This window comes from Syzygium oleosum, unplaced genomic scaffold, assembly GCF_021117445.2.
Source record: "Syzygium oleosum isolate NSW1041296 unplaced genomic scaffold, Sole_v2.1 Sole_v2.32, whole genome shotgun sequence".
Taxonomy (NCBI): domain Eukaryota; kingdom Viridiplantae; phylum Streptophyta; class Magnoliopsida; order Myrtales; family Myrtaceae; genus Syzygium; species Syzygium oleosum.
In genome coordinates this window covers 1,092,171-1,105,302 of record NW_026607516.1, presented here as the reverse complement: position 1 = coordinate 1,105,302, position 13,132 = coordinate 1,092,171, and the positions used below count along the sequence as shown (strand labels likewise).

The window sequence follows — 13,132 nt, the reverse complement described above, 5'->3', positions numbered from 1 at the left end:
CACTTATTATACCAAATTTCAGTACAAGCATAACACTCAAATAAAATATAGTCTCACACGATTATTACAATATACTTTCTCACACCACTAACAAGACACTCGGAAAAACTTGCTTATAAAAAGGCACACTCTCACCTTCTTTTACTTTACTTTTGGGATATATGCGGTATAAGTCCTAAAACTTGTCATAAAAGTATAATTGAGTCCTAAAACTTACAAATATGTAATCAAGTCCTAAAACTTATCAAATTGGTTCAATCGAGTCATAAAGTTAATACCGTCTAATTTACTAACGAAAAATACTGACGTGTCATATTTTACTACTTTCTTGAGACATGTGACGATGATGTGGTGTCCAATAAGCATCACGTCAGAAAAATTAAAAAATTATAAAAAAATTATAAAAAAATAAAAAGAAAAAAGAAAAAAAGTCCCACCAGCGGCTGTGGCGGTAGCCAAGCCCTAGCCAGTGGCCGCCGCCATAGCTACTGAGAAGGGCCAACGGAGGTCGCTTGAGCCTTTCCGAAGCCTGATGACCCTCGCCGGCCCCGAGCAAGGCCCCGGCGAGGGCCTGCAGGCCTCCCCCCAGATCTAAGTGAGGGTTGCGCCCTCCCCCAGATTGGGGCCTCGCCCGAGGCCAACGAGGGTCTCTGGGCTTCAAGAAGGCCTAGGGGGCCTCCGCCGGCCCTTCCCGACGGCTGTCGCGGCGACCACCAGCAAGAGCTTGGCTACTGCCGCAGCTGCGGGTTGTGGCTCTCTCTCTCTCTCTCTCTCTCTCTCTCTCTCTCTCTCTCTTTAAACTTTTAGCTTTTTCTAATTTATTTTATATTTCTTTAACTTTTTTTGACGTGGCGCTTGTTGAACGCCACATGTCTCAAGAAAAGTAATAAAATACGATGCGCTAGTGCCACATCAACATTTTCCGTTAATTAATTAGACAGTGTTAACTTTATGATTCAATTGAATCAATTTGATAAATTTTATGACTCAATTGCATTTTTTATAAATTTTAAGACTCAATTATATTTTTGTAATAAATTTTAGAATTTCTATTATATATATCCTTTTACTTTTCACCCCCTCACATACGAGCAGCCTCTCTTTTCTCTCTATTATGAAGCTCAGGCTGCTCGCTCCTAAACTTAGCATAGAACTCTATTTATAGAGCACTGGTGGGCAGGCATGAGTACAAAAGCTGCTGCACGAGGAAAATATTACAGACGAATAAATTGAAGTCAAGAACCAAGATTCACTTGAGATTGTGAACAACACTCCTTTAATCTGTCTTCTCAAGGAATTTAATGCTTGTCCCCCTAGCTAGCCATAGGTTTGGTATTGATTTCAAGAGGAGGTGTTGACAATTCAAAAGCCCAAATCAAATTTATTGTATTTCATCCGCCTCCCTTAAAATTTATTTTGAAAATCAACAACATCAAATATCATCTTTAAATTTTTTAAAAGAAATCACAAAATGCTTTAAATCTTTTTTTTTTCTTTTTTTTTTTTTTTTTTTTTTTTTTTTTTTTTTTTTTTTTGTGGGGGGGGGCGGGGGGCGGGGGGGGGGGGGGGGGGGGGGGGGGGGGGGGGGGGGGGGGGGGGGGGGGTGGGGGGGGGGGGGGGGGGGGGGGGGGGGGGGGGGGGGGGGGGGGGGGGGGGGGGGGGGGGGGGGGGGGGGGGGGGGGGGGGGGGGGGGGGGGGGGGGGGGGGGGGGGGGGGGGGGGGGGGGGGGGGGGGGGGGGGGGGGGGGGCCCCCCCCCCCCCGCGCCATGCCATGGCCATGGCAAAGAAGAAAATGGGTAGAAAGAAAAAAAAATTAAACAATTCAAAATATTATTAATAAAAAGAAATTTTGTGTAGTTACTCAAACGCATTTACGTTCTTTTCTAGGAATAGAAATTTTGGACGGTTTATCAAACGCCTTCAAATGCTTTCGAGAAATTATTTCAGCACAAGAATAAAAAAAAATCATTTCTGTTCGAAATAATTCCGGACACGAGAATGGTATATTCATGCGCCCCCAAGTATCATCTTTAAATTTTTGAAAGAATTCACTTTCAATGATTTCATCAAAATATTTGCCATCTAATATTTCAATTTGCAGAAATTAAGCTCTATCTCATCATTTTTTACTTGCTCATGAATATTGTGATACTTAATATCGATGTGTTTGCTCCTACAATAAAAAATAGGATTCTTGGCTAATGCAATAGCCAATTTATTGTTGCATGGTAGGAACTTTTTGTTCATGTATTCACAAATTATCCTACACATGCTACCGAAGCTAATGTCATGTAATCAGCTTCAACTGTCAAGAGTGTAACAACTTGCTATTTTTTCGATAACCAAGAAATTGCTCCTGATCCATGAAAGAAATCATAATCGGTTCATCCGTTCCTTCTCTCTTTAGTTCCAACCGCTCTGCTACTGGAGTCCAAATTGGTCTGAGCCATTCCACCACTTATTGCTTCAAGTATCATTTGCATATTTTTTATGTGAAATGAATATAATCACTTCAAGGCCAAGAGGACATCAACCCCAAATTTGTTATCTCGTATTGGCTAGTCATAGCTAGTCATAGCCTCCCTAAATTCTGTAAATATCTTTTCACAACTCCTTGTAAATATCAAGTAATCAATATAAATGCAGATAATTATTATATCATGAACTAATTGGTGATAATCGTGCATGACAATATGTTATGCCATTCTCTTGCATTTGAAAGAACCATCTTATATAATGTTGTTAATGGTTTCCATTGGCATATCATGATAGGGAAGATAGAGCATTTGCTTCTACATCCACTTGTCTTAAACTTACGTTTGTTTGTTGATATCAGGATGAGTGGTTTAGATATTTCATTTACTAGGCTTCGGTTCACTTTTTTATTTCAGATCTGCAGGATGAATCACCTTCCAATAATACGGTTTGGAGTTCATGTGTATTTTGAGTGTGAATACCAAGATATGCTTGTCTCTGAATTGGCAATAGTATATACTGGGTAGTTCTATCGTACAGGTCGTCATGGGGTTACTAGAGTGGGCTCCCCATCGATTAGTAGCTTGGTACTTCAACATTTGCAGTGAGTTACTTCGGCTGCCTTAGGGCTTTAATAGTGATGGCGACATATCAATAGGCGAGGTTGTCAATCGTTAGCGAATATCTTGACTTTTGTATAGGCAAATTTTTGGAGCAGGAGTGGCATGATGATTTTAGGTGACCCAGCCCTTCCCAGAACATTGTTACGTAATTGTGTTTTGTTTGAATACTATGTCAAGATTTTAACTAGTGGTATTAATATAAAGGGAAATTTTCAATTTAGGGTCCAAAGTGAGCCCATTTTTTCAAAATGGGGTCAGTCTGTCGTCTCAAAATGAGGTGCTCAAGTGTCCAATCAGTCTCAATTTGGTACACGAGTTCGCCGTCCAGCCAAATAGTCACCGGCGGCGGTTTTTCGCATTCGGTGGCCGAACAGTAATTTTTACTTTTTAATATTTTTTTGCTTTTTCTTTTCTCTATGGCCGGCGGAGGCTGCCTCGCTAGCGTCGGGGACCCTTGCCCTCGCCGACGTCAGGGAAGGCTAGGCGGCCATCGCTCGACGCCGACGAGGGCAACCCTCCAGCCGAGGCGAGGGCGACCCTTGCCCTCGCCGACGTCGAGGAAGGCTGGGCGGCCCTTGGCGTGCTCTAGCTCCTGTCGATCATGTGGCCGACGCGGTGCCCTCGCCGGATCTAGCGAGGGTCGTCGTTGCCAGTGTCGGGCGAGGGCCGCCTAGCTTTTCCCGACGTCGGCTAGGGCAACCTCGCTTGGCGGGCGAGGTCGGCCCTCGCCGGCCCGGTCGAGGTGAGGCGGCCCTCGCCCGCCCGGCCAGAGGCGAGGGCGGCCCTCGCCCGGCAGCCGCGAGGTCGCCTCGCCGCCCGGGCGAGGTTGCCCTTGCCGGCGTCGGGCGAGGCCGCCCGGCCTTCCCGACGTCGGCGAGGGCAACCCTGCCTGCGGGCGTCGGGCGAGGCCGTCGGGGAAGGCTGGCGGCCCTCGCGGGCGGCCCTCCCGGCTTGGTGAGGGCGCCTTCGCCGCCATAGAGAAAGAAAAAAAAAAAAAAATTAAAAAGTAAAAATTACTGTTCCGGCCACCCGAACAAAAAAACTCGCCGGTGACTATTTGGCCAGTAGCGAACCCGTGACAAATTGAGGCTGATTAGGCACTTGGGACCCCATTTTGAGACTGACAGGACCCCATTTTGAGAAAATGGGCTCACTTTAGACCCCAAATTGAAAATTTCCCTAATATAAATGCATATGTATATTAATTAATATTAAGGAATTTCTCGTATGGGATGTTGTGAATATTTTATTGTCTTTCGCATGCTATTAATTATTACGAATTATAACAAAAAAAAGATACGTGTCGCACGTGGCATTTTGGGATGTCACATCTTCCACCTTGAAAGACTTCTGGGCTTGATTACCAAGCTGACTTTGCAATGCTTGCTCGGGATTCGAATGGGTGGATTTTTGTTTCATTCTTTACTCATGCGAGTACAATGAACCCATTAACCACTCCAACGCCAAGGCTGGCACATTGGCACATCTTGCCCTTCCTCGATTCTGTGACAACATAGTCAAATCTTTTAGTCAAAGACCTTAAGATTTTTTCCACAACGTGTACTTATTGGAGTTCTTCACCATTAATCCTCAATTGTTTAACAATGGTCTGCACACGATTAAATATGCAGAGATTGATTTAAAGTCATTCGTGCGTAAAGACTTAAAATCACTTCCAAGTGTTTGAAGTCACACCCGTTTGACACGACCATCGTCTTTGTACCCCACTTTTGTGGTCTTTGCACTAGATATCTTTTCAAATATTATTTCCTCCACGGCTTGAATGATTGCATACAATGTTTGTTATCCTTCTTTCGGGACTCCACCAATGAATCTTTATCCTCCTTTATTAATGCATTGAATGCTTCAGCATGGCCACTTCAGTGTAACCATTCTCCATTAGATTCCATAAATATTATGATTTGAAAAGAATCTTCGTCTGGACAAATCAGTTGTTAAAATTTCTTTCATTTAGCTTTGGAAGTTGCAGTTGAGCGGAAATCTAATATCAATTGTTGGGTTGCGAAAACATTGTGGTGGTGGTAAAACGAGAATTTATAATATACAACTCAAGACACATTTATTATACCAAATTGCATCACAAGTATATATATGTTGTTTCGCTCAACTATTATAATATACTTTCTGACACCATACACAAAACACTTAAAAGCAAAACTTGCTTATACAAAAGCACACTCTCCACTTCTTTTATTTTTCTCTCCCTCACGTACGCGCAACCTCTCTTCTCTTTCTCTGATCTGAAGCTCGTACTGCATTTGCTCGTGGCCAACTCCTTGACTTCGCAGCAGTCATGGTTACAAAAAGCTGCTGCGCGAGGAAAATATTGCATCCCTTCTTCAATTTGTCATCTGAAGGAATTTAATGCTTGTCCCTTTAGCTAGGCATAGGTTTTCTGTTCAAAGAGGTGTTGACAATTCAATAACTCAAATCAATTTTATTTTATTTCAACAAAAGATCGGAGAAAGTCTATTATTAATTAATTATGAAATTAATAACCTGTTTCAGATAAAAAAAATTAATAATTAATTAAAAATTATTGTAGCGTACACTTTTTCATGAATTTCTTTTTCTAGTCAACTCGTTCAAAAATTTGGGATTCACAATATAATGTTTTTATAGTAGCCCAAAAACTATTATGTTAGTAAAATCCTTTCAATAATACATTTTATGTCGTCCGCGTGGGTTTTGAATTGGAGCCACTAATGATTTTTGATAATTCAACACTCGGCTTCGTAGTCTTGGACTAAAAGATCATTTTGCATTAGAGTAAGTAGTTTTCCATGTTTAAATTGTCTGTTGGCGACCATTATCGCAAAATCAAATACTTCATATGTCCTCGAAAATCTCCTCGTAATTGAAACTTTGGATTTACTTAGCAGATCTATTTCTTAAGTGAGCAAGGATGAAATCTCTGTTGTGAGTTTGATTAAGGATGAACTTAAAGAATAAGAAGTTTAATCCGAGTGATGAATATCTCACGATGTTAGGTCATTGTTAATGTTCAAGGACCCTTATAGGCAGGGAACAAACACGAAGAAAACAAAAGGCAAATGCTCGATGAAGCTGGGACAGCTCTCGAACCAAATTCCTATGGACTCTTGTGTCCTTTTCTTGTCGAGAAACCGATAAGGCGGTGTTTGTGCGATTCCGTGTGGACTTCACAAATTAACGATGTGTTTCTTTGAGTGAAAGATTTTCCCGTAAATTAGCTTATTTGACTTTTGTGCGGTTGGTTGATTGAAAATTATCGATTAACGGAAAAATCATTTCCTGTCAAAGAAAATATGCATGTATAACGTTAGGAAATTGAATTTCCTAATCTGAAAGGAATAAAACATTTTCCTAAAAAGTGATTTTTCCGAAAACGGTTTTCCTTTATGATGAAGTTTTCCCAAACAAAAAAAAATTCAAGTCCAAGAAAAATGCTTTATCCCGATATCATTTTCAACTCTTGGTTGGTTATTAACTTGGCAATGATCTCCTCTTCGGAGGGTAGAGAAAAGCTTCCTCCCTTTTTAGCGTGGATGTTTTCCTTTATCGCAAATGGTATTTCGTTAGTTCATCCATTTTCGGTATCCAAAAATGTGAATTATGAAAGACAAATTCCAAAAAACCTTTCACTGCTAAACAAACACAATCGGTAAATTGCAATTTCAATTTCGAATAAATGGTCTAAACATTAAATCTTTCACATTTAATGATAAAGAGATTATCGTTATAATATATGCCTAATTTACTTGCATCACCTCACTATTTAGTTAATTGATCAATCTAACAAGGTTATTCTTCTTTCTTCAAGAAGTTATGAATTATTTATAAAATAATCTTTTGTTGGCCAAAAAATTTAAAAAGTAATTTGCACCTCAAAACAATCATATAGCGACTATGAAACTCCATGATATCATGCCTGCATATGCATGTGGGAGTAGCTCCTTGTCCTCTCATACCATTTTTTCTTATTCTTTAATATGATAAAAGTAAACCTGAAAAGTGGTTTCAACTTTTTTGTCATCAATTACATGCAAATTCATGGTAAATTTTAATAGGATAATATCAATTGAGAAAAGAAACTATAATTTAAATTAAACAGTATTTCTAACATTCAAAATTAGAATTACTTAAATTTCTAACACCATCCAAACTTAAATTTGGTAAGTTAAGTTTTTCTCATTTCACAAAAACTATGAATCATCTCTCAAATTAGACAACATCGTCATAAAAGTACTTTATATTTGATTTTCTTCCATTTTTTTCGAGAGTTAACACCACGAAAAATTTCAAATAAGTATATTCGTATCACATTTATCCAAATTTTGCCTTAACATTTTTGATCAATTTGTCATAGATATACTAGTTTTAGAATTTTTTTTGCGACACAGATAATTAGTTTGGGTAAATTATGATACGGATATATCAATTTAAGATTTTTTGGAATAAAAAAAATTAATTTAGGATAACGTAACAGAAAAATTAATTTCAAGTGCGTATTTCCCAGCGAAGGATGAGAGATCAAGAAAAATCAAGTCGCCGGAAAGACAGTTCGATGAAAAGACGATTATGCCCTTCTGGCATCAATATAAATAGTGGCTCCCTGTAGAACCTGCCTCCGCATTTTAGCGCGCTCTTCTCCCTCTCTCTCCCAAACGAGAAGTTACAGCAGAGTCGCTACAGAGACCGCGCAAGCTCGGCGGGAAAAGCACCGCGACTCCGCCGTGGAAAACCCCCTCCTCCGCCGCGATGGCCGAGAAGAGCAAGGTCCTGGTGATCGGCGTCACCGCGCTCATCGGAAAGTTCATCGTGGAGGCGAGCGCGAAGTCCGGCCACCCTACCTTCGCTGTCGTGGGGAAGTGCGCTCCGTCGAGCCTCGTCCAAGGCTTCACCGGCTTAGGCGTCCACGTAGTTCAAGTGAGTAGCTTATTCCCGCGCCATCGCGTTCGTTTCCGGCGTCCGGTTCCGCTTCGAGGAACCGAGGCGTCGCCTGCCGTTGATCTTTGTTCGCCGTCCTGAGGAGAGATGCCTTTAGCCGTAGGATCGGAGTTGATTTTTCCGTCTCGAGCTCTGTCGCTCGATCGAGCCGATGGAGTCGCGTCGCGATTCGGTGCTGCTCTTTCTGTTGTCTGATGTTTTCTTCTTTGTATGTCGGTGAAATTTCACTCTGCCTGACGAACCATCTCAGCTTCGCATGTTGATTCGCACGATCACGTTTTCAGACAAATCTTGTTGAAACTTCCGTACGCTTTAGCTGTTCATGAGACAGCGATAGCTACGTAGCTGCACTGACCTGTCTTACGGATTGCCGTGTTTAGATACCTCGTTACAACCTTTTGAAGATCGGTAGGCTATGTGGGGACCAGACTTTTGTGGATAGTAGCTTATTATTTGGCAGGAAAGTACCACAGAAAACCCCCCACGCTGGCGAGAGCCGTCCTCGCCGACTTCCTTCCGCCATGGCGGCGGAAGGAAAAGAAAAGAAGGAAAAAAAAAAGAACAACGAAAAACAGAAAAAGGAAAAAGACGAAAACGCCTTTCGATAAGATTAAAGTATTATGAAGTAAATATGTTACATACGGTATAATTTGAGATTTTTCGTGTCGCAAAAAAAAGTTAAGGGTAAATTTATCACAAGTGGCATAAATTAGGGTTTTTGGTGGTATTTTTCCTTATTTTATTTGTCATCTTATCTTCATCGGATTATGAATTGCTCCTTTCCTTAGTCTTCCCACTGCTGAGACAGGATTTGTTTATGATTGCTGACTTCGTTGATTGTTTTTTGATGCTCTCGGTCATTTGATTCTCAGGGAGACATAAGTATAAACCATCCAGAGACTCTATTGAATGCGGTTAGGCAGGTTGATGTGGTAATCTCTACTGTCGAGACACCACTAGAGGTCCTATACATGACTGTTGCTGCCATCACAACAGTCGGGAATATAAAGGTGGCGCTGTTTCTATCAATTTTGTCCTTGTAATCATCGTTCGTTTAGCATTCCATTGATGATACCGCTGTGTTAGCTTAATTCTTTTCTTCTGGTATAAGTGCATTGCGTTCTTCTTGTGAGCTTCGTTTTGAGGAAATGGGATGCGTTGACTTGTCTATCTGTAGACTTCACTTCTTTTTTCATCTTAAATGGTCATGACTTTGTGTAGAAGTCGTCATTGAAATTCGAGAAATTTCACTTCCAAGTATAGCACAGTGTGGATATTGCGCTGCCCACATGCTCCAGGAGGCTTTATTTATCCAGAACCTGTGCGTTTGGGTTTCCTCTAGGTCAGCCAAAAAACATAAGAAGTTTCGAGCACTCAATATGGACTCTGGACATGTTTCCCAGCTCTTCGATCATGAACTCGTGGGAAACATGAACTAGTTCAACCTTGAAATGGTCTTTTTCAGGAGTATTATTGTTGCATATATGTTACCTAAACCCACTCACTGGGATAGTGCTTAGTAGTAATTGTTGTTGCTTTCGGTGGTTGGCGGTCAACAACGAGTGGAACTCAGCATGCTCCCAAAAGGCAATGGACTAACCTGCTTGTGAAAGTGTCCAAGCAAGCAGCATGTTTGCATTTTTTATACTTGACGGAGTTATCTGGCTGCTGCCTAACATGTAAATCTTCACTTTCCATTTCTTCTATTTTTCTAATAGTACTTGGGGGTAGAATTTACTTAATTGCTGAATTTATTGATTCACTTATGATCATTTTTTACTCTGTTATAGTAACATAATGAAAAAAAAGGAAATTCAGTCTCGTATAAGTTTGTTTTTTTTTATTCTGCCTGAACTCGTATAAGTTTGATGGATAAGGGGAATGTGCTCTAAAATTTCGTTCCTTTCCGATAGAAATGTTTATTCTGATTTGATTATTCTTCTTTTTAGAGATTCTTGCCTTCAGTGTTTGGAAGTGATGTGGATCGTGCCCATGCTGTGGAGCCAGCAAGAACTTTTTATGCTGCTTTCTATACCGACATTCGCCGCCTTGTTGAGGAAGAGGGAATCCCGTATACCTTTGTGTCTTGTAACTTTCTTGCCGGTTGGCACCATTCTACATTGGCACAGCCCGGGGCCACAGCTCCCTCTAGAGATAAAGTTGTCATCTTAGGGGATGGTAATGCAAAAGGTAAGAAGCAGTTCATTGAAATACGCATTCTGATTCGTTGGGATCTTTCTGTACAATTTTTACGATTTAATTACAGCAGTGATCAGAGTGAGGGCAGTTCTTGAACCTTGAGAATTCCAGGCAACTCCCCTATCTGGAGATGTTGGGCCTTTTACATCCTTTAGTTTTCACTTCCGGAGACTAATAAATGATATGAAAGTGATGTTGGTTATCTTGGCACTATACCACCTGGTCAGCATATTAAGAAGGTTATCTTTATGTATCTGGTCGAGAAAAGAATGTATGGATGCATTTGTCTCTGATGAATCTATTTATTGAGAGAGTTCTTCTTTAAATGTGAGCTGAAAGTAACTCTAGGAAGATCAAAGGTTCTGCGATATGTTTATAAGCCAAATTCTAAAATTCTCCCTGTCAATATACAGTGGTGTTTAACAGGGAGGATGACATCGGCACCTATACCATCAAAGCCGTGGATGATCCAAGGACCTTGAACAAAATTCTGTTCATCAGACCTCCTGCCAACACCTCCTCGATGAATGATCTCGTGTCTTTGTGGGAGAGAAAGATCGGCAAGACCCTGGAGAGGGTTTATATTCCTGAGGAGCAAGTTCTGAAGAAAATTCAAGGTCACAGATGCGTTACTATTAGATTTTCTCTATTCTCTCGAGATTTAAACCTTTTGACGTCGATCGGTCTACTTGTCTGCTCATACTGCAGGTGCGGAATCTCCGAAGGATCTGGAATTGGCCATGCTCCATTCTATTTTCGTGAAAGGAGACCAAACTAACTTCGAGATTGAGCCGTGGTTCGGAGTGGAAGCTTCGGAGCTCTACCCCGATGTCAAATACACCACCGTGGCTGAGTACCTTGATCAGTTTGTCTGATTGCCGAAACTGACTGTGCTTCGTGATTTGATTTCTCACATCAGCTTGCAATCATACATAGTATAGTAATCTGCTTCTTAGGATCCTAGTGGGAAACGTCGCTCCCACTGATCATCTCATGGCACTGTACGACCTCCAGATATAAGGACATACTATGAATACTTGGTCTGTGCTCATCTGTGCTGTGCTTGGAGAAGTTACTTCTGATTGGGAGTTGTTTTGGGTTTAGGGGCTAGCTTATAAATAAATAAAAAAAAGACGGAGGGTTCCTCAACTCACAGTCTCGCTGAAGACTTGATTAGACAAATTAAAAGTAGATGGACATGATTAGAAAAGCGGTCAAAGTATAGGGGTGAAAAGTATAGTTTTTCCTTTCTCATTCTCGAAGCGGAGCATGTAAAAGGAGACTAGAGTTGATGCTCATTTTGAAAATATGCCCGCTATTTGTCACTTTACAAGGTCCTCAATCATGTATACTTCAAACTTGTGCAATATTTGTCTGAAATCATACACTTTATATGTCCTCGAAGTTCACCTCATAATTGAAACTCGAGAAGCCCAACGTTGTCCTTTTCCTAAATGACTTTACGTAATACCTTGTTAACTTCACAAATTAAGTAAAATTGCAATTTCAAATGGATGATCTAAGCATAAAATCTTTTCCATTTAATGGTAAAGAGACTATCTTATTATGTGCTTAATGTATTTGCATCCAACTCACTCTTTAATCATGGAATCAATTTCCTACCCAAAAAAAATCACGGAATCAATCTAACAAGGTAGGTCTCCTTTTCTTCAAGAACTTATGAATTTGAAAACATAAAGATCTTGCGTTGGTCAAATTAAAAATAGTAATCTCGTGATCGGCCCTCCTTTGGAAAGGATTGAGCGCCCTCAAAACAATCATTTAATGACCATGAAACATCATGACATCCATGCAAGTGCATGCACGATCGAATAGCTCATTGCCCTTTCGTACCATTTTCACTTATCTTTACATACGATGATTAAAATGGTTTCAACTTCTTCCTTATTAATATTTACATGAAAAATCATTATGAGTCATGATAATCTAATATCAATAGAGAATTAAAATCATAATATTAAAATTAAATAGAATCTCTAACCTTTCAAAATTACGATCACTTAAATCTTTAGCACCGTCCAAACTTAAATATAGATTTTCTTATTTTCGGTGAGTTAAATTTTCTTATTTCACAAGAATATAAATCATCTCTCAAACTAGACAGAATTATTTTTTATCGAAGTACTTTATATTTGATTTTCTTCTGTTTTCGTTTTTTTTTTGTCAGTCATTCTCTGACTCTTAACTTACTTTCAGATTTTTGCTCTGCCTCTTGCAGGGCGTAGAAGTCAAAAAATTTAAAAAGTAATTTGCACCTCAAAACAATCATGTAGCGACTATGAAACTCCATGATATCATGTATGCATATGCATGTGGAGTAGCTCCTTGTCCTCTCATACCATTTTTTCTTATTCTTTAATAGGGAAAATTCCAATTAAGGACCCCAAGTGGAGTCAAATTCTCAAATAAGGACCCAAAGTAAACATTGTGTCAAATAAGGGCCTGAAGTGCCCAATCAGTTTCAAATAAGGACCTGAAGTGCCCAAAAAGTCTCAAATAAGGACCTGGGTCCTCGGCCGGCCAAAATACCCGCCGGCCGGGCAAAAGTTATTGTTCGGCACCTTGGAACATTAACTTTCATTTTTTTTTTTGTTTTTTTATTTTCCTTTTCCTTTTCCTTTTCCTTTTCTTTTTTTTTCTTCTCTTCCTCCGCCGGCCATAGCCGGGGCCGGCGGAGGTCGCCGACCTCAGGCGAGGCCGCCCCTCGCCGCGTCGGGCGAGGGCCGCCTCGCCTGGGCCGGGCGAGGCCGGCCTCTCCGATTCTGACGAGGTCGGGCCTCGCTAGTTGCGAGCGAGGTCGAGCCTCGCCCGGCGGCCGGCGGGGCCGAGCCCTCGCCGGATCCGGCGAGGGCTCGGCCCCCGCC

General features: G+C 40.9%; 1 protein-coding gene across 1 annotated transcript; it reads left to right on the top strand.

Moving 5' to 3' along the window:
• Window positions 1-7,744: 7,744 nt before the first annotated feature.
• On the top strand, window positions 7,745-11,233 carry LOC130134692 (phenylcoumaran benzylic ether reductase POP1-like). The gene is made up of 5 exons (XM_056304601.1): window positions 7,745-8,027; window positions 8,921-9,058; window positions 9,998-10,238; window positions 10,661-10,864; window positions 10,956-11,233. Exons 1-5 carry the CDS (start codon window positions 7,860-7,862, stop codon window positions 11,120-11,122), a joined length of 918 nt encoding a protein of 305 aa, XP_056160576.1. The 5' UTR covers window positions 7,745-7,859; the 3' UTR covers window positions 11,123-11,233.
• Window positions 11,234-13,132: the final 1,899 nt, after the last annotated feature.

Excerpts from the sequence above, each read along its gene's own strand:
- LOC130134692 (XM_056304601.1), top strand. The coding sequence starts at position 7,860 with ATGGCCGAGAAGAGCAAGGTCCTGGTGATCGGCGTCACCGCGCTCATC. Across the intron at positions 8,028-8,920 it reads TAGGCGTCCACGTAGTTCAA|GGAGACATAAGTATAAACCA; the intron begins GTGAGTAGCTTA and ends TTTGATTCTCAG. Across the intron at positions 10,865-10,955 it reads AGTTCTGAAGAAAATTCAAG|GTGCGGAATCTCCGAAGGAT; the intron begins GTCACAGATGCG and ends CTCATACTGCAG.